General features: G+C 36.3%; 1 protein-coding gene across 1 annotated transcript in view; it reads right to left on the bottom strand.

Annotated features, from left to right (window-relative positions):
* The window catches only part of C2H8orf34 (chromosome 2 C8orf34 homolog), a 141,430-nt gene that overhangs the window by 6,452 nt on the left and 106,978 nt on the right, over positions 1-28,000 (bottom strand). The window contains exons 9-12 of the mRNA XM_030444694.1: positions 19,990-20,075; positions 14,966-15,039; positions 4,947-5,067; positions 195-697 (exon numbers count right to left, since the gene is read on the bottom strand). Coding sequence (XP_030300554.1) covers positions 195-697; positions 4,947-5,067; positions 14,966-15,039; positions 19,990-20,075 — 784 coding nt within the window. The remainder of the gene's footprint in view (positions 1-194; positions 698-4,946; positions 5,068-14,965; positions 15,040-19,989; positions 20,076-28,000) is intronic.

The raw sequence follows: 28,000 nt of genomic DNA, 5'->3' as shown, positions 1-28,000 counted from the left end.
CCTGGCATTCTCTAATCAGTACCTCTCAAGGCTGAGCAGTATTTCCTTGCTAATTTTTTCATTATATTTCAAGTTCTTTTCAGAGTAGTAAGTTACATTATGCATACTGATGTTACCTCAACATAAACCACAACTTAGTCTTCACACTATAGCAACTCTTAAACATACCAAAAACATTAAATTGAAAATCTTACTTCTGATAAACTGCTTCTCTGAGTAGTGACAGTTCCAACAATGTCTCCACTCATTTGCACAGAGAGCCCTGAAGCAGCGCTGAGGGTCCTCCCCATTTGGCTCTTAGATGTCAAAGATCTGCTTCTTTGCATATTAATGAAGCCTTCCCTATTTCCTTGATTGCTAGGGGTAAGAGGTCGCGACAGCAAGCTATTTGGGGTCACAGGTCTACTCCCTGGAGCTGACGGAGTTGGTGGCCTGTTGGTTTGTGTACCAGGTGTAGGAGGCCTACTGTTTGCAACACTGGAGACTTGCGTTCTGCTGGCAGCGAGCAGAGGCGGTGATTTGTTTCCTTGGAGCTGAATGTTCTTCCCTGTCTGAGTTGGCACTGGAGGCCTTGGATTTTGGCCCTGTGTAGCTTGAAGATTGCCTTGATGGTCAGACATAACTAAACTATGATGCTGGATACCAGGGCTTCTTGAGAGTGTTGCTTCTTCCCATAGCGCTAGGTCCTTCTCAATATCTGCACACACACACACAAACAAAAAAAGAAAAGAAAGAAAAAGCTCACTTTCTGTTTCGGTCTGGTTTTTTTACTGATTTTTTACCAGTAAAAATCTTACTGATTTTTTTTCCAGTGTTAAGTGCCAACCTGAAGCTCTGCAGGATAAATCCAGTCACCCTTAAAATACGAGGTATTTGAAAATCATTTCCTCAAAGTTTATTTACACTTGATTTACTACTGAGACAGCTATCCCACAGAAATAAAATACTGATGCTCATTGAACATCAATAAAACTCATAAAAATACCTATCATATCTTCAATGCTATCTCTCTGGTTTTTACACTGTTTCTCATTAGTTTCAAACTAAGAGCAGTGAGTTAAACTTGCCATCCTAGCTGCAATGAAGGGCAATCAAGAACTTCTTCAAGCCAAGATATTCTCTTCTGTCCCTGCTGTCTATGGCTCAACCAAAACTCTGGGGGAAATGACCCTTGAACTCTGGCACATCTGATCTGTGATCCTCTTTGAATCTGAATTTTGTGGTCTGGACTGCTATCAGATGGGGTCACCCATCCAGGTCCAGTTCCAAGGCCCTGGTCCAAGGCCAAGGTCCAGTTCCTATCCCTCACACAGCCATAAGGAAAAAGATCTTGTTTAAAAACAGAACAGGTCAGGGGTAGTGATGAAGTGTCTTCTGAATTATTTTAAATTATATTAACACTTCTAATTAATTAAATCAGATACATCCCAGAAAGTCAGCTGAGGGTAGCTGAAATTTAGGTTAGCATTGCTAACATACTTAAAGTCCTTGTAAGTAAAAGCTTCAAGCTTAAAAAAACAGTTTACTCAAGTTTATTTTATCTCTCACAATTTTCAGTCTCACTGGCATGTACTCCTCTGTAACTTGGTTTTGAAAGAGGCAGTTGGTACCATTTCCCATTAAACTGTATGAGCCACAGTTCCAGAGGCTGTAAAACAGCAAAGTTCTACTGATTTTAAACACGTATTTCAATAACAATATTTTCAGGTTCTAAAGGTCCTAAAAGAAACAGATTCTAAACTGCATATCAGAAAAATCAGATTTTCTTCCACTTATGTTTACCAGTAGGTATAAAGATAATGCTGTTTGCAAAATAATTGAAGGTCTGCCACCTTTAACACTGACTTATTTTAACATCTTGAAAAAAGGAAAATAAGCAATGTTAATTTCATGTTAATAGTCTAATACAAGATATTTCACACATTTCAAATGCTATTACCAGAAAAGCTGGTAAACATGAAATAGTTATGAAAGCCTCTAATAAAAGTGCCTTTCAGCACTTTAAAGCTTAGATGTTTTGCTGCTAGCAAATTTCAAAATATAGTTACTGCTTCTAGAACAAAGTTAAGAATATTTCTAATTGTTCCCTTGCTGACTTCTTAAAATTATTTCAATTTTGAAATAATTATGTAATAATTATGAAATAATAGAAGTACCCTTCTATTCTGCTTTTTAAAAAAATCAATACACACCACATTAGAACTTGTAAAGTGCTTGGCAAAAAGTCAGAGGCTGATAAAAGACAATGTGGTCTCCCCAGTTTAAACCAAATAAGAAATATGTTCTTTTAAATATTCAGCTTCACCTATGTCTTTGCAAAACTACAGACCTCTAACTTCCCAATAAAGATTCAGTGTGCTAAGAAATTATCTGAATATTGAATGAATTAATAAAAGTTAAATAAACACTTTATTACGGCTCATGTTTCCTTAATTCTATATAGTAATCAAGCCTGCAGCCAAACCAATTATTCAAATCAGTTCTCCACATGCAATTAACTTTTTTCCATATTGTGATTATTAATTTTCTTCAGCACACAATCTCTTTTGATTTTACTTCATTATGTACTAAATCAGCTTTTCCTTCAGAAAGAAACAAAGTTACACAATGCCAGTTTTACAGGATTATCTGATCTGTAGAGAATACTGGAATTGAATTATGATTTAGTATTTTTCAAAGCCCTCGTCAATGTCATTTAAAAGAAAATAAAATGCAGGCAACAGAGCAATACAAACAAGTTTTCCTTTCAGATCAGAAATACCAGAACAAGGGTATGATTCATAACCTGCTTACAAATTGTTTATGTATTTATAGTTCTTCTTGTGATAAAATATATTCCAGAAGAATCTAATGACCACAGAATTGGTGTAACAAACAAAATTAGCGAGACACTGGAATTCAATTAAATTTAAAAAAATATTTTATTTTCCGCAGAAAATATTTGCATGTTATCTAAAGAAGCAATGTAAGAGACTGGATCATAGACAAAAGCATTTTGAGCCATATGTAGAGAAGGAAAACTGAGAGCTTCAAAATCTGATTTTGCAAATCAGATATTTTTCAAATCTCAAGGTCCTGAGGCAGTTGCTGGCAGCTGATGCTAATCCTGAATTTAAGCACAGATACTAAATTGTGTTCTCATGTTAGAAGAGAGTTTTAGTCAGCCAGGCTCTATAAGAAGGCGTACGTGAGACAGGGGACCACATTTCATCATTACTCAGGTAATCCAAGTTATGATTCAGGCATCTAAATGACTGCCTAGTATAGAGTTATAGAATTAATAGGTTACAGTTTGCCTAGCAAAAGAACTGAAAACAAGGAGAACTGCTGATGTATGCCAGAGACACTTAAACTTTCATAAATGTATGAGTCAAATAAGGCTAAGCAAAACCACAGCATTATTTTCTGAGGCCCTCTGAGCTGATTCTTAATGGAAATCATGTTATGCTTGTCTGAGAGGGGAATAATTGTCTCAGGCAGCACTGGTGTTGTAATAGGAAATTAATTATTAGGAATACAAGAGTCCAATGTCTAGTAATTGGGCTGTTTTCTTGCGAATTTCTCAGGCAGACAAAAATTACTGAATGGTAGAACGATTGAACCCCATCTTACTACCGAAATAATGGGCTTGAAGCCAAAAGACAACAACAGCACCGATGTGAGAGACATTTTGTAGGTCACACAACAGCAGACTGAATCTCAGAGACTATGTGAATGTAGCTTGTTAGCTTATGGTCAATTAAGTGTTTAAAATTTCATATTCTATGGAATATGGTTTCTGTCACCTTCGACAAGGGAGATGTAAAGGAACTGCCTATGGCATACAAGAGGAGCTTGTATGACCATGGAAGTGTGACCAGTTGAGGTATAAATCAAAATAGGGAGTTCTTCACAAGACTCCTGAGTGATAAGTGCAGCAACACAAGGGAAAGTGCTACCCCAGTGGCAGAGGCCTTTGGGATACTCAGGTCCCTGCTATGCCTCAGAAACCCAATGACCACAGCTTGGCTTGCTGGTCTCCTGGTTCCTACTGGATGTTCCTGGCAATTTTGGCTTGGAGAGAGAGCTCATGGATTTTCAGTCTAGTTTGGCAGTGGCTACAGCTCTGACAGCTACAGTGACTTGAACCTGTTAAAAAAATTTGAATTACAGTATCTCTGTTGTCAGAAACAAAACCTGCTTAAAATACCTTCATTTGTAGAGATCATAATTTTTAGTTCTTGTTCCATTACAAGCAAAACCTTTTTCTAAAGAGCTTCCCTCATTGTCCTCATAGCTTTGCCTTCTGCCTTGACATAGAGGTGGCCTACAAAGCTCTGCTTTCATCATACTACATGCTATTGCATGCCTAATATAGGACTATACACAAAGAACAATACATGGCAATCTACATCCCTTATTACTTTTTCCACAGCTCTGAAACATCTTTTCACTGAAAAAAAAGAAGTTTTTGTTTGAGAAAGTGTTTCCCCATAAAAGATGTGGCAGATGTTCCACTGCACACAAGTTAACAGATTTTCTTAGCCAGAAGTCTCACGAAGAAGGTGGGCTTTTCCTGCAAAAAGCAATCTATTCTCAATCTAAAGACCCACTGCAGCCTTTTCTAAAGACTTCTTAACTGTAGATGAAGCATCCTCCTTATTGCATTTCTTGGTGAAATATGAAAAAAAGGTACATTATTAAGCTGTCAGACTGCAGGAAACTTAATACAGTTTAATTACTGTTTAATTACTGTATTTACTGTAATTACACCAAAGTTCCTTACATCTACAAACACAACAATAATTGTGCTGCTTCTCTCCAATGAAGAAAAAGTGAAGCTTAATGTTTGTATCTGTTTTCACCAGCATGTGAGACAGATCATTTTTTCCTTAATCTAAAATATTGGCAGAGCTACCTGGGTGAGCACTGCCAGGCCTTTTATGACCCCTTGCTACCATACATACCAGCTAGGTGTTTTTCCACGGTCTGCAGTTCTTTTGCTGTTAAGGAGTCCTTTAAGAGTATATGCCTTGGGGAACCTCCAGGTCTGACACCCGTGGCATCCAGGGGCCAAACTGTCTGAGACTTATATAGATAAAAAGAAGAGGGAATACTTTTAATCTAGTTTCACTTTTACATATGAAGCAATAAAAAAATTGATATACTCATTTAAAATTGCAACTCTGGTGTTTTTTATATAGAATATATAACACTTAATGGAAATATTATGAAGTATCTTGCCTTACCTTAAATAATATATCTCCCAGGCATTACTTAAAATCAACAGTTCTAAAGTAATTCAAATGTATATCCTTCACACAAGCTCTTCTTCCACACTGAGACATCATAACAGGACAAACTGTTCAACAATTTTCATTTTGTCCAGTTCCAGCTACTTAGTGGGGGTTGTACTTACTTTAAATTTCTGTATCTTTTGGCACCATATCTCTGCAAAGCAGCACTTCTGGGAATTTCAGAGAATTTTGTAATCAAAATTGCCAGTGCTATTTTATCACTGCAAGAAATATTCCTTTCAGGAACAGCAACTAAATCATCAGGGCAACGAGCACTTTGGAAAGGATGCCAGTAAACAGACCACCTCCCCAGTCATTTCACTATTGAATGTGGAACTCGAAATTATCTCCATTTTCTGGGACTAAATACAGTTCCAAGAGATAATTTGAAAATACACTACAAGGTAAACTTGGTAAGTTGCTTTAATACTCATTTGAAATAGCCAGAAAATATATGACCAAGTGTGCACGACTTGGTTATAAAAACAACAAAGAAAACTATTAATTACAGCATTCTTATCAGCCTACCTGATATGAGTTTTACATTGTTACCTCACCACAATATTTCATTTGCACTCCAGGGGGTTTTGTTGATTTCCCAGATTTCCTAAAAATCCCAAGGCTTATACAATGGTCTCATTGTCATTCACCTCTCACTAATTTTTTAATCTTTCTGTAAATGTCAAATAAATTTAGAGATAGTTTCAAAGACAGCAAGCTGGTGTAATTTCAGGAAGAATGAGGTGAGAGACCCAAGCTGGGAACATGGTTCATGGAAGGCATGCAAGGCTCTGCTGCTAAGCAGTCTGCTGGGTTGTCTGTTGTCATGAATTCATGACATTTTTTAATTTCCAATTGTTTTTACACTGGTTCTGCTTTGGTTAAAATTAGCCCATTTAAGGGAAATACACAGGAGCAGCTGAATAAAATGGTAAATTAATCAGAAGTGGAACTGATCTTGCAAACACATTTACTTCAGACATATCACTAGACCTGATTCACCTGCTTCCCCCCCAGGAGATTTTGAGCATTTTTTAATTCAGTCTTCATTGTAAGTTCTCTACCCAAATCATACCCTGAATTGTTGAGGTCACTACAGAATATTAATCTGCATTAAATTATTCACATCTCTAAATTTTTATCTCTAAAAGATACTAGTTACCCAATATCTACCTCTAGATAGAAGAATATTTTATTCGTTGAATAATTCCTCTGAAATAAATTAAACTATACAAGAGACAGGAAGGGCAATACAGCTTGCAAAAGAAAAAAGTGTAATATTTTCTGTTTCAATCTGGTTTTAATATCTTTTGTCCCCAGATTTTTATAGTGGAAAAAGGCCATTTTTATATGATTTTTATTATCTATCTGTTCAAAAGGGGAAAAACCAGCAGGATCTCAATAATTACTAAGGGAGAAATAATCCCCAAGGTTATAAGGAGGAATTCTTCTTGAACATTCAATTTTGTGGACAAATACAACTGTGATGAAATATGGAATAAAAACTAATGAGTGACGTATGGTAATACTCAAAGATCAAACTGCTCTTCTAATATTCTTAACTTTGGTTATTCAAGTTTATCATAAGCAAATTATTATGGCTTTTCAATATATTCCTAACCTCCCAAAAACACAGCCTTCCAAATGTTAGCCTGCTGCAAGGATTTCAATCTCTATCCTGTGTTTACAAGAGATTAAATTGAGTTACCTTCCTCTTCTACAAACCTCTACTGCAGTTCTTATATTCTGCCTTTTCCTCCTACTAGAATTCTTTCCTTTATGCATGGCAATCATCAAAGACACAGCTGAGGTGACTGAGTAAAGGCAGCTCAGCCTACTGCCTGAGGTAGAAAGTGAGGTAAATTGAGAAAAATTCTTCTTTAATGCTAATCACCACGAGAGTGCTTTAGACATTTATAAAAATGTGAGTAAAGTTAATTAAATGTTAATGAAACCAGTTGTAATTAGGAGACGCCGAGTCACAAAGATCATCCAACATTAGCAACACCTTTGCAAGTTTCAGTACAAGTTTAAAAATCTTGTCTGAGTTCATATAATACAGGTAAAATCATGAGTAGATACAGGCACACAAAGGCATACACACACAGATATTCAATAAATATCTGGGCCTCCTTTCATTCCTCTAACACAAAGCTACAAATGTATACAGACTTTATGTTCAGTCTGGATATAGCACAGATGTATATTCTTTCCATGAATAAATGTTAATAATAATTAATTGCATATGGTTTAAACAAAATACATTTACATATACCCAGTCTCTACTAGTACATATGGGTTTATGTTCAAATGGTCCCTCAGATACACAGTTCTAACACCCTGTGAAATTAATGAGGTAACTTCAGACTATTTTTCTGGTCAAAATTTGTAACTCGTCCTGTGCATCTTTCTGTTCTATGTAATATCATAACCTTAAGGAATTTTACTAGCCAATAGCTTAATAAAAGACCAGAATAGCATTGCAATACTACTTATGGAAGATGAGATATTTAATATTACTGTAAGAAATCACATGCTTATAATTTAATATTAACTTGATAGAAAATAGTAATGATCTGGGAAAAAAATATTTTAAGAATTTATTATGACATTAAAACCACAGCGTAACTGGTTTTTTTGTTCCTTCTCTGAATGTGGGTATTTCAGGGCTAAATCCAAGAATCTTTTTTGATGCAGGCTCAGGTAATGCCTTTTTCTATATCTCTAAACAATACTGAACAAAAAAAAAATAAAATTAACATCTTGAGACTATGAGTTCATCTCTGTGAATAATGCATAAAGAGAGACAGAGGTCCTCAGTGTCTCCAGCACACAATTTATGCAACAGCTTTATTCCTGAAAGATAAACACAAGCTGAAAGTAAGAGATGTTATCAAAGAGGCTTTGGAAGCATGTCAGTTCAAATGCAAACATAAGTGACTATATAGAGCTCTAGCAGAATTCACTGCTGCCCCTTCTCACTTGATAAATGGCAGCCATGCAGATAGGTGACTTAAGAAAGAGTTTCAGGCTTGCAAGACATTTATTTAAACCTTTATATTCCACTTCATCAACAACTATCCTTGTCTACTGCCCAGGAACTGCAGAGATTAAACACAACTGGCAGTTAACTTGGAATTCAATGGTAATGACAGTAGACTGAAAGTAACCAAAAATTGTACAGCATGTATATATGGAGTGTGTGCATAGGAGCCCTTTCAGTATCTCCCAAATTACAATTGTGCTGTATCATCCAGTAAGCTTTACAAATATTAGCACAAAATTTATAAGCTTAACAAGCTTATAAGCTTAATTTATAAGATTAACAAGATATAAAGATAAGGATGTTCCTGAAAGACATCCTTCTCTTTCTAATTTCTAGGAACAGCTCTGGGCCTTGTTTATCACCTTAAAACTTTGAAGGTGAAGCAATGTCTCTTTGTGTCAGCACTATGTTCAAACAAAGTTCTAAGGATACATTTGTCAATTTTTAAGGTCAACTATGTGCCCATTTCTTAAGTAGCTTTCTTTATATATCATCATAATTTCTTCACAGACAACAAATCCATTACTTCTTTCTTTACTTAGATCACTTGGCCAAATTACTGCTAACATAAAAAATTACAAACAATAAAGCCAAAGGTAATCTCTTTTGTCACTGATTCCCCACACTTCTGAAAAATAACTTACTGGGAATGCCAGAGTGGAACAGAACTACAATTAAGGAGGTCATAAATAAGAAAGCTTTTCCAGTGTCACTATATAGGTGCTTTAATCCACATCACAATGTTACTTTGACAGTGTATATCAGTAGAGCTTTTATCCTTAAAATCCCCCAGTGTAGATGTCAAGTGTTTGATCTCTCCATTGAGCAGACTTGACATGGGCTGTGTGATAACCACCAACACCTGGGGAGTTCTACAGAGGTGCAACATTTCAGAACAGTTAAGGACAAGAGAAAGGCCTCCAAATTACCTACAACATCCTCTGGAAATGAAGTGCTTGTTAGAAAATAAATGACTCATTTTTGCTGACCGTAAAAAGTGTTACTAAACAACACAGCATTATGTGTCTGTATCACTTTGGCCTGCTGGAGGGTAAACCACACTGGTACTCACATGTGCATCCATGTACACACACACACACACACATTCTCTTTTTGGGTGTGGGAACAGTCCCTGCCTGACAGGAGAAAGTACTTCTTCCTTTGTAAAGAATATTTGAACTGTATGATTTTGATGAAATGAGGAAAAGGAGGTGAAACCCAATTCATTAGTTAGTTCCAGTCAAACTGTATATATATAAATATATACATATATATATATATACACAATGCATTTTGACTGAACCTTTCCTTCTCCATAGTTTTTCTAATCAACTGCAAATTTCATTAGTAACTTCAGATAATAATATTATAAAATAAACACCCATGCTTAGCTGGCTGTGTATAACCTACCACTTTGCTGAATAGCTAAAGTAACTTAAATAGACACATTCAAGAGGGATGCATCCATACACACAAAAAACTCCCCTTAGCTGAACAATTTGTTTGCAAGTGTCCCTTCTGTTCTATCAAGCAGCTGGCAAGAACAGTGGTATTCATGCAGCAAAACTTTTTGGGCATAACTTTGAAGATTCTTCACACAACTTGCATTTTCTGTGATGCATGTTCACCAAATGTTTAATATTTCAGCTGCCAGTCTGTTCAAGGCCATAAGGTGAGCTGGTCAACATGCTTTCTTGGTACTGTAAAAATAATAAACCTCCTCAGAGCTCTGTTGCAATATTGGCAGCCACCTCTAATCCCCACCTTCCACATTAGGGCCTGTTCTACTTGAAATGCCATGTAATTGAAATTACAAGCAGTTTGCTTCCCATGGCAGCCAGCCAGCACATCTTACTCTAAACCTTACTCTAGGAAAATGGTAGTTTGAGTTAACTTATGCCTAATTTTTCTGTTTACAGGCAAGAAGAAAGGAGGAGTTATGTGGGCACCTAGGAATCACATTTGCTCAAATTTCTGAAATTTAATCAGGATAAATTTTTTCTACAATTCTGTTCTGTTTTATTTACCATTATTTACAGTAATATTTTCTAATTTGTCGCACCCCAAACCCCTAAATTTTAGACAGGTGAAAACAAGGTACTCATAGATTAATTTATTTTTTTTTTAACATTTTTTTAACATTTCCTAAAGTTCAGAAAATTATTTCCCTTTATAATTACATGTTAAAGAATTAGATATTTTCAAAGAAGAATATCTTCACTCCAGAAGACATCTCCCCTTCTCTTTTCTCCATATAAGATCTCTTTGGAAGCCTTAACCACCCACTGCATGCTGCTCCTGCCCATGGGGCTTATGAACTGAACTTGTGAGGAGTTGGGGCCTTTCTGGAACCCTTGGGGTTCCAGGCAGGGAGACACAGCATCCCCATGACAGGTTGGCACCCAGCAATATGCAACACAATATCAGCAAAAAGAATATCAGCAGGCAAGAAGGTGGGACGGAAATCAAACAAAAATAGGTGTATTTCAAATGTTCTACAAAGTTAAAGAGAACCTTAAAATTAAGGAAAAAATATTTTTTAGCTTTATGTAGAAAATCCTCTCTAATTTACAGAGTTTGTTTTACAAGGTGGAGGTCTAAACCAAAGAGTTTCAATGTATATAATTCAAACTGTTTGCTTAATTACTTGCAGCAAATATCACTTATTTCCCAGGAACCTTGATATTATGTTCTTGTACTGTCTTGTATTGTTAACTTAGCTAAAAGTAATTCAACTTACACATTCACAGGTTTTTTCAGACTCCCTGTGGAAGAGTTGCACTAAACAATATTATGGTATCATTGATTTTACAAAATATTTAAAACTTAAAGTTAAGTTTTAATTTTATGTGCCTCAATTTACACATGCTAACAAAACTCAGCTTGAATTTAAAGCCTTTTGCATCAGAACTCACTGATTTTTTTTGTGTAGAAGTATGACCTTTATAACTCATATTGCCTCACAGGCATACTGCTGCTGTGCCAGTGGAACCCTAAAATTGATATTTTAATGACTAAGCTGCTAATTGCTAAAGTGACTCCAATCCAGTAAATGTATAGGTTTACTCAAATACTCAATATCAGGGGATTTAGATGCACCAATTATACTTGTAAAAGCTATGTTACTTTACTCTCAAGGAAATGTTTACATTACTCTCAAGGAAAATAGTGGGGAAAGCTAAAAAAATTGTAACAATTACAATTTAAATAATGCATCACCTGAATATAGCTCTATTCAACATATATGGAGAGCATGAAGCTATGGCATGGTACCTTTTGTATGAAACCTCAAGTCATTTTTCAGACTGAATTGCCAGCTAACAAATTTCTGCATTTATCACAGAAAATCCATTTTTATATTTCTTCTAGGAAAGCAAGTGAAAAGTCCCAAAGCAGTAGGGAAATGAGCAGAAAATTTAAAATAAAACACCATTATAAATGAATTCATTTGAGTATTTTTTCCACAGTGATAAAGAGCAAAAGAGCAAGGCAACTTCCTGCAGAAATGCCTTTTGCAGTTAAATAACTTTCTTTTCCATACCTTCTGTTACACTTGGACTGGTTTGCCTTATGGGATAATTTGCAAAGAAAAACAGACCTCTGGATGTGCACATGCAGGGCAAGATGAGTGAATGCAAATATTCACATAAGGAAACCCATAAGCCTGAGTCCTGTTATGTCCAGGTGGTAAAAGAAGCAACTCAGAGGAAAGGTAGAAGTTAATCAATATGAATTGCCCAGCCCATGTGCCCTCTTTCTTTCTTTCTATTAGTCACAGCAAATTTACTAACTTTCCTAACACCTTATTTTTCCATTTCTGACAGAATTTCAGACTACTTAATTTTCTGCTAGTAGCACTTCAGTGGCTTGCTAGCAAAATATTGATAAAACTCATTTAGAGAAACATAAACCAGTTCACCACACTGCAAAAATCTCGAGAAAAAGATTTACATTTTGCCTAACACTTTTTCCTACATTAAATAATAGAAACTGAGCCCTGCAGTTAACTAGTATGTCTAAGGACATTTTGAATGCTTTCTTCCAATTGAAAAACACTTGGGAAGAGTGCTGATTCCTAAAAAGACTTCAAAGTGCTTTTTGTTAGCTTTACCCATTTCTTGATTTTTTTATGCCTTGTTTAGGATTATGCAGCCTTGAAAATATAAGTTCTTGATTTTTCAAATATAAACACTCTTGGTGGAAAATAAAGGATAGCTAAAGATTCTATTAAAAAGGGTTTAAAGAAAAAAGGTGTAATCACAGAATCTTCCAGATTCTACAGAAATTGAACAGCAATACAATAAAATCATAGGAAAAATTACATGAACCATACTATAGACTGTAGCTTAGCTCTTCTATGTTCTGGTATCCACATTACTTACACATTAAGGATTTTACATGTGGGCTTATACATGAAACACAAAAAAAGAACCCACACACCTAAAGATCCTTATGAATAATTCTTGTTGCTTTATCCCACCATTTTTCCCAAAACATTTCTTTGAAGGCCAAGGCACTTTTAAAGAAAATTGTCAAACATACATAAGAAAAGAGAAATTCATGAAAATGAGCCATTTAACTATCATCTAACTCAAATTACCCTATTGGAATGCACTACCACTATTAAACAAGGCACATCTTGAATCAGATCAGGATTTTTCACATGTAATCAGTACATTTGAGTGAATGCCATGAACCAATTTGTCCAATTTAAGAGAAATGTCTGATCAATATCATATTTTCCTCATCTTGTCACTCATATGGTATCTTGTATCTCATGCAATCTCTCAAAATAATTTCAAGTCATGAGAATGTATTTTTATATCAATTCCAAAGTAATTTTGCAGGCGTATTTTCTACTGCTTTGAAGGATTTGTGAGAATTCATTGCAAGAATGCATTTATCTTCACAGCTTTCCTATAAACAACCTCAGCTTTGCCTCTACATTTTATATGTCAAGATTGTCAAAGTCTCAATTATTAGGGGACCATGGAGGAGACCTCTGGTCCTTCAGAGCACTAAACAACAACAACAACAGTTGGATAATTTTTATCTTTTTAGATACAGTTGCAGACAAATGTACAGTGTTGGACAGCTGTCCAACATATAAAAAGTCATTGTTATAACAGAATAACAAGTCATTTTCAAGAAATAAAAGTACTTTTCAGTGAGCTACACTATTTAAGCAAGTGTTTTAAGATACAAAAGACACACAAAAATGAACTAAAACCAAACAACAAGCAGATGAGCTAATTTACTGGCTTATGGCTGCTTAGTAATTTAGGCAAAGGAATTTTCCAGGAGCTCAGGAAAGTGAAGCTGACTGCTTTTGCCCTGGGGAGGCATTGGATGGGCAGAGCAATACCTGCAGCCCTTCATCTCGTCTCCTCTCAGAAGCACTGGCAATAACAGCAGCATGGGTTCCAGGGATTGAGCCCAGGCAGATTTGCTGCCTCTGGCAGACTGCTGCTCCAGCCAACCCTACCCATGGCTGGAATAAGCAGAGCATTAAATGATACACGTGCATGTTGTTTGTTTGTCCACAAACATGCAGATGCAGAGCATACTCCTAAAATTACTCAGCTGAAGGCTGAATGGTTCTGTAGCAAAATCTGGCTGATAAACATGATGATCTTTTGTTTTCCTTGTATCTTTATTTTTCTGTGTGATAAAATTCATTTGTTAATCCTTTCCTAAGCTACCTGTCTGCAGCACTGATAAATTAAAACTGGGAGCTGCAGGTCCAAATCTATTAGAAAAACATGGGTTCAGAAATTGCAGTGAAATTTATCATAACTCTGTCCAATAGTGTGAAGCAGAAAAGAGGCTTGAGAAAGAAACCCAGAGCAATAGTAACTACAATTCTGCTCATAACTGCTTTTGCTTTTATCCACAAATGCTCTGTGAGCTTGAAGTTCTCAGCTTTAGGAATAGATCCGGAACTCCATATCCACCGACTGTTTTGACAGCTCTGGTTGGAAATACTGAATGTTCAGTATTAGTTGGCTTTATTAATAATACTTAATCAGCTGCCTGAAGACTACAGGATCAGTTTGATTTGACATGTTTCTTTTTTCATGAATATTGCCTTTTTTCCTTAGCTAACAAATCCTAAGCCCATCTTTTCACTTATTTATCAACATTGAAGTGTGATATACAATCATTATTGCTATGGTTGAAGAGAAAGTATTGTCCTCTTAAATCTGTCTAAAATTTTGCAAAACCAAACAACTGTTGTCAAGTTCTTTGCCTTAGAAAAAGCAATCCCTTCTTCAACCTATATTCAAATTTCTGATACAATACTACTAGTGCCAAAATTCTGAATACATAATTAAAAAAATAATATTGCTGTTATATTTTCTGCAAACAGAAAAGCTGCAAAAAATTTCTTATATTACAGAATGGAAAAAATGATGAGAATAGCATTTGTGATTAAAATAATCTGTTTTTAAAGATCACACTTCACAGAAGGAAAAAATAAAACTGCAAGGAACTGAAAAATTCTGAAGGGTTAGGGAAATTAAACTTTCTTCTCTCTAGGGTAACAGTGCTCGCAAGCACAACTTTCATCGTTATGCAAAATATACTTTTTAACAAACTGTTTTTAAAAATCACAGGATTATCCACAAGGGAAGATACTTACAGATCCTGCCATTTGAGAGCCACTCTGAAATTCATCTGTATCTTCTGTAAGTGTTTCAACCCCAGGTACCTGAGCTGTTCCAAATAGGTAGAAAAGAAGTAAATCACTCTTAAGTAAGCATTAGTCATTCTGAAAATAAATTGCCTATAAGTTAACTGCTAGGAAAGTAAATGTGGCTACTATAAAAGTGCTGATTTTCAGTTACACTTCAATGGATTTTAATTTGTCTGATTTGAATTTATAACCTGAATACAACATGGAAAAGTGTCTCTGACATGATCAGAGTGATAAGCAAGAAGTGTCGTGTAGGTTACTTATTATTTCTACTATTAACTTTAAATACTGTTCATCTTTAACACAAGTGAGCATTGCATCTTCAGTTTTAATTAAAAACAATAATTTAATTTAATAATTTAATTAAATTGTATTAATTCTGTAAATCTATTTAGAATATAGTTAAAATCCTTGGACAAAACTGTTCTGGTCACTTTAGGCAATGTTGAAAAGCCATGCAAGATATAATTTGTGCCAATAGTGCCACATTTGATCTGGTGAGAAGTCTAAAATGCCTCTTGGATACACACATAATGACTTAAAGCAGAATTTATGTACCTATGTCAGAGAAAGCAATCTCCAAGTAACAGGCTATTCAGTGTTACCCTTTGCCTGACCCTCTGCTAGGCACTCAGATGCTTTTCATAAGCAGCCGAAGCAAACAAGATGCCCTGGTCTTCCCCAGATTCTGCTGTTATTCAGACACTTAGCAGGGGGTCCTTAGGTTTCAAGAGTGCTCTGATCTCTTAAACATCTCAGACTATACTTCCCATAAAGACAGAAGTATAGGGAAGTACAGCAGCTATGGTTACCACATTCATTGCAAACACAAATTAGTGGAGGAAGAAGTTATGATAATGTAAAGTTCTGCTCAGGGAACTTTGCCAGAACAGAAAGAATATTCCACATTTTTGCCACTGCTGTATCTAGTTCTCAACCTTAATTTCCATCTATTTGTATTCTTATTAATTTTTTACCCTGGTCTTGCAGTTTCATCTGGAATAGCACTGTTTATGTTTCACACATTCCTATTTCTATCGAACATTCCCTATTTCTAACTTTTTCTCTATATCCAAATGCCTATTTTGGACTTTCTACTAGATTGGTATTTTAAAAGAAAAAAAAACAAAACAAGTATGTAGAAGCTACACATCATAGTCTTTCCAAGTTTCTTCAAGTAGAAATTTTATCCTACTGGATATACTGCAAATAACAAAAACCAGTGACTCCTGTTTGATAGGGAATGAATTACTGATGTGGAATTTGCTTGGTAAAATTTATGTTCTAAATTAAATATGCATTGCAGCATAATCTGTAGACCTAATAACACACAGAAACACACAGGAATAATGCCCATCCTGCATGTACTCACTGTGACATGGTACCATATAATCTATCATTTTCAACCCAATTATATTATTCCAGTTAGAGCCACAAAAGAAACAAGTCTTTCTTCACACCTCAGAAATATGTGGAACTGCATACTACACTGCAAAGTAACTCACTTTATGAGAGTTTACTCCCTAACAATTTGTTGTGTATTAAAATTGCTTCTCCAAGAATACACTTCTTAAAAGATCTTCTTTGCAAGAACTTCTTTTCCTGCCTTATATTACACTTTCACTCCAAAGGCAGGGTACTTTTCAGCAAAAGATACTGAAACAAGTGAAGCAATTTGCTATGGTACTTAAAGGCAATTGGGACAAAATTACCCTTTAGTGATGCTTCTTGGATCTTCTTGGATGCTTCTTTGAATATTTCTTAATAGCCAAATTAAAAAAAACAACAACAAAACCCCCAAAACAATAGTAGATGACCTGTACCATACTCCCAGCATGAAAAAACAGACTTGCAGTGGACAGATGCGTATTTTTACTGGATCAAGCCTGTAGTGGTTTATCTTTTGAAGCCTGAGCCCTTCTTCTCATCTATCTGTACAGAACAAGACCAAGGCTTTATGGGGAACTGATCCAAGAGACTAACCTGGCAGGCTTGGAATCTACAGGGGAAGTTTGCTGTGTGGTCACCAAAGATGCTGCTTCTAATAAAAATCAAGAACCTGGCTATTAAATTCTTCCCTTAGTTCTTTCCTGTCAAGGGTTCCCATGGGAGAGAGAAAGAGTTTTGACAGTTTAGGAGAGTAAAAAGAAACTGCAGCATTAAAGAAAGCAATTTGCGTTCTCCTATCTTGAGACCTGATTCCCATCTCTCATTTTTACTTAGATCAAACACAACTCAGTCCAGTTCAGAATTATACTGGAAGGAAATCAGAGTACTGGTTAATTAGAACCAGATTCAGATTGTTATTGGAGTCAGTTTAGTGCCTGATGATGCAGATGATCTTTTAACATAAACTATTACATTGACTTTATTTGGTGGAATTGCTATAGTAAGGCTTATTTATGAAGCCTGTTAGATCAGATGTGCTGTCAATTAATTCTGAACCTAGTTCACCTGAAATCCACATGAGATGCTCTAGATCCAACTATTTAACAATTTGCCAGTAACCCAGAAACAGACCATTATCTCAAGAAAGTTGCTCTCAACTTTGTTATACATCAGCACCTTGTCTGCATATTATCAAATGAATTGTTTACATCAGCACTTCACAATACATGGTTTTCTCTCAGTAAAGTCACTGGTATTGACAAGTAAGAGCAGAAAATAAATTGAAATCAGCCTGGTAAAGGAAGCCTTTTGGTGACTTTTTCATGACACATAATACATTCTTAGGGGGACATAATTAAAAATTCAGTGCAACATGATGCCTTGGTTACTTAAAGATTTTTAACAGTATCTTCTTCACATACATATATTTACTGGAAATAAATAGCAAATGCTCAGAAAACAAGTATTGTGCTGCATTTATAGGAAAGATTGATAGGATGGGCAGTCGTCTGAGTTCTGTGTCTGTTTCCAGTCTGTGTCTACTTGTAAAATCCAGCTGTGCTTTCTTTAAAAAAAAAAAAAAAGAAAGGTATTACTAGCCAACATTTCAGGAAAGAAAAATATTTTGAAAGGCTGAACATTTCTGAGAGTGCCTCTTGACAAAAGTTTGGCAGTACCTCACTGCTGACCTCAGTCCTTTTGCCCTAGAGGCTTTGGTATTTTCAAGCTCAATGGCTAACAGGTTCATGTATATTCATAGACATGAGATAGATGCATTAAGAGCATGAATGTCATTGCCTCACCTATCTATCTAAATTTTACCCCCTATATTTTTGTTGGAAGTGCTTTTTTAGAGAAAGGATTCTTTACCTTCCCTATATCCATACTGACTATAGTATCCAGAAAAGTATGAAGTGGTCCAAGTCACAATGGCTATAGAACTCTGGCACTCCATACTCTGTGGTCATGGAAGCTCCAATTTTGATATTACACAGCATCCAGCCTGTTCTGACACTTTCACCTTCTTTAATCTTGGTGACTCTGCCACTTAGCAACAGCTCACTATTTCATTGAAGCCGACAGTTTCAGAAGATGCTATGTCAAAGTGGCCACTTCATGAACAAGAGTACAGAGATAGGAAAAAAAGAAGGCAGAAATATGTTAAAAAATAAAATAATTGTTTTAGGAACTACAGAACTTTTTTTCTACATGTACATCAACCCCTATCCCAAACAAACCATCACAACCTCCCTTTCTGGGGTTTATTCACAGAATAACTTTGCCTTTCTTTTACAGGGCCTGAGCGTAGTCACCACTCTGTGTCTGCTCGCATTCTTCAACAAGCTTGTAAGAACATCATACGCTGTGATTCTGAGTCCCCTAATAATTTTTATAGTGAAGTGATGAATGGCAGATGATAGGAAAAACAAATGGCACAAACCATGCATTCTCAGAAAACCAGTCTGAAAAAATTCTCTTTAAAGACATACTAGTTCCTAATGCTGACATAAATGGGTTTACAAATGAGGCGAGGGAAATGAGCAAAAGCTCAGACTGCTGTCATACCTAATATCACACCTAGTAGCACTACATAGCAGACAATTAGTAGGATAATTGACAAAACACAAGTTAGTTCTGCTTAGTTTTGCATTAATTAATTATCATAGCTAGCTTGTCTGTGGCCACTGAAGAAATGGAAAAGCAAATCCTCCAATTAAGACTCAGCTGGTTCTGCCCAGCAGTAAGGGAATGGACTTAAAACATTTACCTTTGCAGCTTCTCTGTCCAAACCTCTATTCCTTTCTGTCTCCATTTCAGTGACAGCTAAGATAAAGTTAACCTCAGCTGAGGCTTTCATAGGGAAGCAGGGCAGACTCTGGCAAGATATTGTGCAGGAAGTGCCTTTTCAATTAGATTTCAGGTGTTACTGTGTTCAAAAACCTGAGCAGAATTTGAAATCAGGCTGAGTGTGCCCACTGCAGATTAAAGTAATGTCCAGTTATGCTTGTATAAGAAGAAAAAATGCTCATCAGAACTCTTGCATAAACTCTTTTATACTATGGTTCGATTCTAGCAAGTGGTACTCGGAGAGATCAAAGGAGCATTTCTGATACCTAGTTTAAAAACGGGGGAAATTCTAAGAGTTTTTTATTTTTGCTGTATATTATTTGAATCTTGTGGATGTATCTGCAGTATTAAATATTTCAAAGTCTATTCTGTGTCATAGAGGTCAACTGGCAATTAACAGCCCATGTATATGCTATTAAGCTCTTTTACATCCAAAACAGTGTGCTAACATACTAACTGGTTACTAGAATGAATCCTGGCCTAAGGCAGCCCCCAGAAATATACCTAGGAATTATTGTGAGATGCTAATTGGCCACGACAAAAGCCATGTCAGGGGCTCTTCTAAGAGATTTGAAGTGTAAATGGTTGAGTTCAAATGCTCACAAACAGTCTCTGGAAGTGCTTAGTCTTCCTTTACAGACATAACCTCTGCTCTTAAATTTAAGACCTTGGTGAGTTGTTGGTTTTTGGTTGTTTATTTTTTTTAAAGAGCAGAAAATATTTATATAACTTACCATCAGAGTCTGACACCACTGGCTCAGTTGTTTGAGATATAACGGAGACATCTTCCGGCCTTTCTGCCAAATTATCTCCTTGCAATCTAAAGTGTGGAAAAATGGAATGAAAACATTTGCAATCATATTCCATAGATAAGACACAGAAGAGTGTTATGTATGACTATATACTGTACTCATGACATTTTTCCTAATTAAAAGGGTAGCTTTGCTGAAAAGCCTGCATCCATGGTTCAATCATATCATCCAAGATTGCCTAGTAACCAAAACTAGCCTCTAAAAAAGAGTCAGCTAAATCCCAGTTTATCTATTTTTTGTAAGACATATTTTAACAACACTGGGGGGTGGGTGGTATCATGTTCAAATGAAACTGCAAAGCTTCCTATACTACCTTCAAAAATACTTTAACTGAACTGGACTGTCAAGGCTGCCCATGTCAAGGTGTTGGCAACGTGGGGCTTGCAGGGTTGGCCTTATGTGGACAGGCCAGGGGTGTCCTGTGCCACCCACAGAAGGACATAGCTGATCCTCAGTACCTTGGAAAAAAGATAAGGAAGGAAAAGATAAGAAAGGAAGAGCAAACAATGCCACACAGGCAGAAGAGCAGGGAGGAGAAAGAGTAGGATGTGTTCCACACTCCAAAGCAGACAGACACCCACTGCAGCACGTGGAGGACTCACACCAGAGCAAGTGGATCTGTCCTGGAGGGACTGTGTCCCACGGATGACCCACAATGGAGCAGATTTTTTTCCTGAAGGTCTGCAGCCCAATGGGGAGACTACACCAAAGAAAATGAAAAATGTGAAGAGGAAGGAGGGACAAAGAAGAGCCCTGAATGGACTGATCACAACCTCCCCATGCATCTGGCACCAGTTGGAGTGTGGGAAGAAGAATCTGGGACAAAGGAGTGTAGTTGGGATTGGGAAAGGAGGGAGGAAAGGTGTGATTTTAGTGTTTGTCTTTTTGTTTCTCATTACCTGAATCTATTTTCATTGCCAAAAAATTAAACTAATTTTCCCCATTCAAGGCTGCTTTGCCCACAACAGCTACTGGTAAGCAAGTTCCGCCACCTTTGCCTTGACCCACAAGCTTTTTCATTCCATTTTCTCCCCTCTCCCTTCTGAGGACAGTGAATTAGCAAGCAGCTGGGGGGGGGGGGGGGGTTCGACTTTAAGCAAGTTTTATCCACCACAGGGAAATACATGTAAGAATATTTCCTCCTCTTTGTTACTTTTTAAAAGAAAAAGACAGTAATTACAGCCGAGTTTGTCTTCAGGCTTATCCCCTACATTAGCTGACTGCAGTGTCTTGACAGCAATTTACAAAAACAGCCGCTGTATCTGTTCTTTTAAATGAGTATCCCAAGAGTCTCACCATCCTTCTTCACCATCCTCACCATGAATTCTAAGTGCTGATTCTTCTCTGAAGAAATGGTTTGTAGCTTATAACACAATATAACTGCCATTTACATAAGGGTTATCTTACCCTGAATTTATTAAAACATGAAAAGAATAAGAAAAATGCAATTCAATTTCACAAAGCCCAGAATTTATAAAAAACACATTGAAGAAAAACCCTAGGGGAAAAAAAAATATCTTGCCTCCTAAAAACAGTTCCTTTCACTTTGTATTCTTACTCTCTGTAGCTGCTTTACACTAAACTTTGAATTAATCCTTTGAAACCAAGAATAACCCCCATATCTGCACTGAATTCCAGTTTATCACTCTACAGTTATCTAGTATATTTGAGTCTTAAGTCACCCAATGGTTTGTAACTTGTCAAAACCATTTCCCCCGCCTTCCCAATTATTTTATCTCCTTTTATTGCCTGATTATGGTTTACTTAGGAAAGAAAGATCAATGTAAATTCATAATGACTCTTGCCCGAGGAGGCACTGCCACAGGACACAAATCTCCTCAAGGCAACAAGAGGATAAAACTTAGAAGCTGTAAACCTAATTTTGAAGATTACTTCTGTGCATTCTCTCTAGATCTATACCTGACTTGTAATGCTTTAGTTCCCAACTTACCAACTCTTTAAAAGCCTAGTTTGTCAAAAAGGCCCTTCTATAGATGAGAGTCCAACACAAGCAAGTGATTTTGAACAACTATGATGAAGATATTCAAATAGGGAGAAAACAAACTGGACATTAAATGACCACATGAAAAAGGAAAATCTCAAGAATCAGATAATTTTCCTTTGCATTAAAATTGACCTGTCCTCCTCCATTACACACACAAGCATGTTTACTGCAAACACGTATTCTAACTTTTAAGGATGTGCATGGAATCACAGGAACCAGAAGTGATGTACCCTTCTCTGCAGCCATATTGATATTTTCTTCATGGTCAATTAAAAGGAAAAATACTTCAGCCTTCTCTGTGTATATTAAAGGCATAAAAGTATTCTCAAGAAGTAGGTGCTGCTTCTTTGATCCCATCAGATTTTTCAAGATTTTATGATGTATTCCCATTCTGAGCTACCATAAAATCAAACTAGACATGGCCAAGTGAAATTATTCTCATTCTCTTCATAAGAGGAAATGGCTGGGTGAACTGAGTGGGTGAACAGGTGAATAAGATATTGGGCATATCTGGACTTCATTTTCACTTCCAATTTTCAACTTATTTATGTATTTCTTAAATGTGGACTTATATTGGAATAGATTGTCATGCGACTCAAGCAACAAAATGTCACTATAGCTCTCCAAAAGAATTCTGTTACTTGTGTTACTCTTATTTCTTCTTCAATAGTAATACTACTCATAAGACTCCTCAAGTCAAATGAGAACACACTAAAATTCTTAAGCAATTGATTAGAAAGAAATGGATGCCTATTATAGAGAGATTTATTTTCTAATCTGTCCTTGTTTATGTTTCTTTCTTCCCTGGTTCATTCTTGCCCAATATCCTTGAAGAGAAGAGTGTGTTGCATCATGCTACAAGTATCATTAACGTTGGCAAGCCTAAGCTATGAGATCCACTTAGCTGGTCTTATGCTTACAAAAGAATTTTCATCTCCAACTCTTTCTTGCAGACTATGGGGTACACAGAAGGGTACTATCAGGTAGACTTTGTTCTTTATTGCCAGATACCAGATAGAAATGCCTTGCAAAAAGCAGTAAAACAATGACCAAAACGTTGCATTGGAACTCTTCATTCACTGCTTTCAAAAAGCCAATTACATAAGAGTAATGTAGTAATGTATATGAGTCCCATCTTTGTTAGCAAAGCAGTCTAAAGGGAGTCAAAATTTTCCAAACTGTTGGCTAGCTTTGAAAACTCTGACTATTATTTATCAATGTGCACTCTTAAAAAACAAAAAAACCCCCGACAACCAACCAAAAAATCCCAAACCAACCAAAAAACCCAGCAGAAGTTACCTAAAAATTCCTTTTGTAGTGATACTTTATGGCCTATTTCAGCTACCAATTATTGAATGGGAATCTAAATTTGATACCAGATAATCAATATTTTTTATATATATATTATGTTTATAGTGTGAACTCTTGCTTGGAAATCATTGTTCCAGTTGCATTTAACCAGCTGCATGTTGGAGTTTCAAGGGCTACAAAAGCAAACAGCCTCCAGGTAAATATTTCAGTTTCCTTTGACCCAACAGGACTTGTTTCACAAAAAAAGCCAAAGACTTCAGGACCAAATACATGGGTGTATTTGGAGGGATGCAGCAGCTGTCTGGAAGACTGTTGTATGGCCAGTAGGACTTTGAAAATATGATACTATAAGAGCATATAAAAAGAGAAGAAAACTGTTTCATATATATTCTGTGAATGCATCACAGCATAATAAAATTCTATGCTGCCTCATTAGAAGATGGAAACAAACTGCAAATAGCAATAGTCAGGATTGATATTACAGATTACTTTTTTTCATCCACTATTTTGAAAAGATCTTTTCACACTCCTGAACAGTTTATGAACACACAGAGTGTTATCTAAGAAAGGCAAAGACTAAAGTCATCAAAAAGAAAACATGTTGATTCCCTTAGGCTTCAGATAAGGAAAATCCTCCCTCTTGACATCTGAAAAGGCAATGTTTTGTACAAATGCCTAAGATTTATCATCTTATAAAATAAATTATGCTGTTTCTATGTATGTTTCTATTAGTGATAGTCCAGTATTTGGATGTAGCAGCTAAACCCCAAACAAAGAACTAAAGGTAAGAGTTCTACAGTGTACAAGGCTGACCTTCAGGTTTTGGTACATGGCTATGGGACTTTTCTTTTTAAACATAGCAAAATAGAGCTGAACAAACTTGCTCAATTTTTGGTGTTCCCTCGAGCTGAAGCACAGAAACTTTGAAATTCCACTTGAGACTGAATCATGAAAACCTGTTATTTCATGACAACACAAATGCTATTGCTGGCTTTTCAGTAATAAAGGAAAATTTCTTCAAGAGCTCCAAGACAGTAGAGGGCAATCCCCAAGGAGGAAGTGGGAAATCATATATCTGAGAATGGCAGTTCCAGCCATCTCTCTTCCCTGCTAAATTTTGTTGAATCTGGATAATTTTTGTAAAACGTTTTGGTTTGTGTGAATCATTGTTTCCTAAAATACACTTTTCTTTTTGGAAAATTCAGAATCTACTTTGATGACTTCTTTTAAATCAAGATGGTGAGGAACGGGAGTAAGAGAGCAGTAAGGCTGCCTTCAGGTTCACCTGAAATCAGCATACATTTTTAAGGCTAAAACTGCAAACTAAAGTTCTCACCTCTGAAAAATAGAGATAGTGTCATGTTTGTATTAGAAACTTAGTTAAGGAATTTTTTTTGCTTGTTGAATCACTGATTTTGCTTAAAATATTTCTTAAAAAAATCTTAACAAATACCTCAGTGATTTACAGTTAGTTCCTTTGTATAGTTGTTATTTGATTTGGGTCAAAAAATGTAATGTATATTTTGTAAGATTAATGAGTATCATGAACTTATTAACAAAAGAAACATTCAAATATAACAACGACATTGCTTTGACAACCAAAGGGAGTTTCAGTCAGATATGAGGAGATGAATAAATTGGACCGACTGGATTTTTTTTTCCCCCTTTCAGATCATCTGCTTCCTTTCTGTAATTTAAAACATTACATCAACATCTATCATCTCTCTCTGATAATACTGAATTATAATTTCCCCAGAACAAATATATAACTCCAGGGAAGTTATAACAACAGAGATCAGACAACAAAATTCTTGAAAGCCCACATGCTTTCAGGTTACACTGAATGTTTTCTTGTACCTTTCCCTAGCAACCTCAACACTGCCCCAGTAAGAGCACTCCAGGCTTTATAATCATCTGTCCTGACTTGCCTATAATATGACTTTATTTCAGTCATTGTTCTCAAACATGCTGATCCAAATTCTGACCTCATGTACCTTGACTTACTGTCTCCACAAGTTGTGCACTCCTTTATGCTCATGTAAAATCAAAAGCTTTTCCAGTACATAAATACAAAGCCAGGAATTTCTGAGCTAGTCCATTTGTTTTATTAATGTCTTTTACAAAAACAAAAATGCTGTTCAGAGGTACAGATACAAGAAGATGTCAGTTTTCCAGTATGGACTATGCCTGTTAATCTAACGATAAAATAATAATAATAAATATTACTAAACAACACACAGACAAAAGGACTCTTGCTGGTAGAACCCTCTATCTGCTTTAGCTACAGATTGGAGATGCCTAATGAAGATTGAATTTTAAATGAAGTTTATACCAATTTCAGCTCAATAAATTACAGAAGAAAGATGCCTGCATCTGTGGGGCCAAACATGAGAGGACTGTGAATTTAGTGAGTAATGAGAGTGGCTGACACCTTTCAAGTCTGAAGTAATAATGGCCAAGCTCTGCAGCATGTCACCTTGTTCTACTGAAAAAAAACCTAAATCAGTGTCACTCTTTTTGTTTGCACCATAGCCTAAAATACAGGAAGCATCTGCATTGAAGGGAAACAAAACATGAGGAGTATTGGATTATCCTGCAGAACATTATCCAGGAAAGCAGATCTTTCCAGAATTAAACTTTAAAACTACATGAATGAACACAGACATTGAAAAAAAAAATGCTGAATAAAATCTAGTGACATATTCAGCGTGCTGCCTGACGGAGATGTATTCTTTTAAATCCATTTTAAAGAAGTTGTGGAAAACTCTCAGGTAGGAGTGCGTTGTTACTGGCCTTAATTCTATTACATACAGTATTCATACACTCTCACCCTGAGCTAAGGTACTGTTAATTTAAAATAACTCTATTTTCATTGATGCACTTTGGAACACAGTCTGTTTCTTACTTTTGCACTCACTTTCTTAAGGACTCTCCCACTGCTTGCACTTTTTTTAAATATTTTAAAAATCCCGAAAATTAGTTAAAAAATAGATTTTGGTAGAAGTCTGTTCTCTTTCTGCAAATTAAAAGCATTATTTTCTAGTCACTACTGAAGCCTTTTTTTGAAAGTTTCCATGCCATCAATATGTAACTCACAGACACAATGTTTTCAAGCTGGTAAAGCTAGAATATCCACTTGCTGAGCAAAATTTACACATTGACACAACCTGCAAAGTAATCTTTTCTGTGTGCTGTTTGCCTTTTTAAAATGTCTAAATGCAGGTCTTTGTGTGTTTAAATAACCACAGTCTTCAGCTATATCTGAGAAAAACCAAAAGTGGAAATATATTTCCCAGAGTAAGGAATCCATAAAGAGACTGAATTATCTAATCCTTTTACAAGATGGGGAATTAAGCCATTCTTAGAGCAATCTTTTATCTGCTGCTGGCTTCAAATCATTATCTCACAGGAGAAAAATTACAGTCTCTGTCAGTCTTTTCAGCCTTAACACTCTTTCCTCCCCTGTGAACCATTTTTTCCAGGACGTGCGAAAGAGTTTTGTGTGTGTGTGTGTGTGTGTGTGTGCATGGGTGTCTTTAAGAGCCATTAAACTGTTATCCAGAGTCTCAAATTAGGACCAACAAGCTTTCCCAAGCTCATGGTCTCCTGGCTTTCTCCCTACCTTGTATGCATCCAGAAACAACAGCTATTGCTGAAATACACCACTATGTAGCACCAAACTAAAGAAACTCCATATATTGGAATAAAGGATTAGTTTGCAAAGTACACATCAAAGAGAGAAAGTGAAAAGAAGGGGAAAAGCCTTGGAAAAGCACTTGCCTTCCTAAATTACTGAGGAGGTTAAATGTGCTTTGTAGGGGAAAAGAGTAAAAAATGCCATGACAAGATTTACAAACAAAGGCCAGGATGAAATTGATGTTATTAAATTGAGAGACAGAACAATAATTTTCAGGACTAGACAAAAAAATATTAATTTCATTTTGTCCTGGTTTGGGCCAGGATAAAGGTGATTTTCTGTCTTGTACTTTTGCTTTTAGCTAAGTCTCTTGTAAGTAGTTGCACTTGCTGAAATTAACAGCAAGTTTCTCAGACAGTGTGTGCTTCTAGGATTGATAACACTTGATGTTTATAGTTACTGCTAGAGACTGGTGTGCCGAGCCAAGGACACTGCTCAGCTCTGAGAAACACTTTTACCCTCCAGAAGGAATAAAGAGATCCCACCTGCAGCCCTCCTTTGGGGAGAAATGGACAAGATAGATGCCAGAACTGACCAAACAGAGTATTCCATCCCATATACATCACACTCAGTATAAATTTGAGGGATCACGAGGGCCAAGCCATGATTTCCTGCTTCCAGCTTCCAGCTGCCTGCCCTTCCTGCCTTTCCTGCTTCCCTTCCATCACCCAGCATCCTGGGAGGATTCCATCCGTTCATCTGCCTGTGGTCCTGATCCATGCCAGCCCATATCTGTGTGTTCCTGCCTCCAGCTCCCGACTGCTGCCGACTCCAGGAGTCCAGCCTGGACTTTCCCAGGGCTGCCCTGCAGCCTCGGTGGTGACATGAGAGTTATTGGGGAAGAGGGGGGAGGAATGTGGTATCCATTTTCCTGTATATTTGTATCTATTTAGTAATTTTTCCTATTTATCATTCCTGTT

This window comes from Calypte anna, chromosome 2, assembly GCF_003957555.1.
Source record: "Calypte anna isolate BGI_N300 chromosome 2, bCalAnn1_v1.p, whole genome shotgun sequence".
NCBI lineage: Eukaryota > Metazoa > Chordata > Aves > Apodiformes > Trochilidae > Calypte > Calypte anna.
Note: the sequence above shows the minus strand (reverse complement) of the source record. Positions and strands in the feature narration are given on the sequence as shown.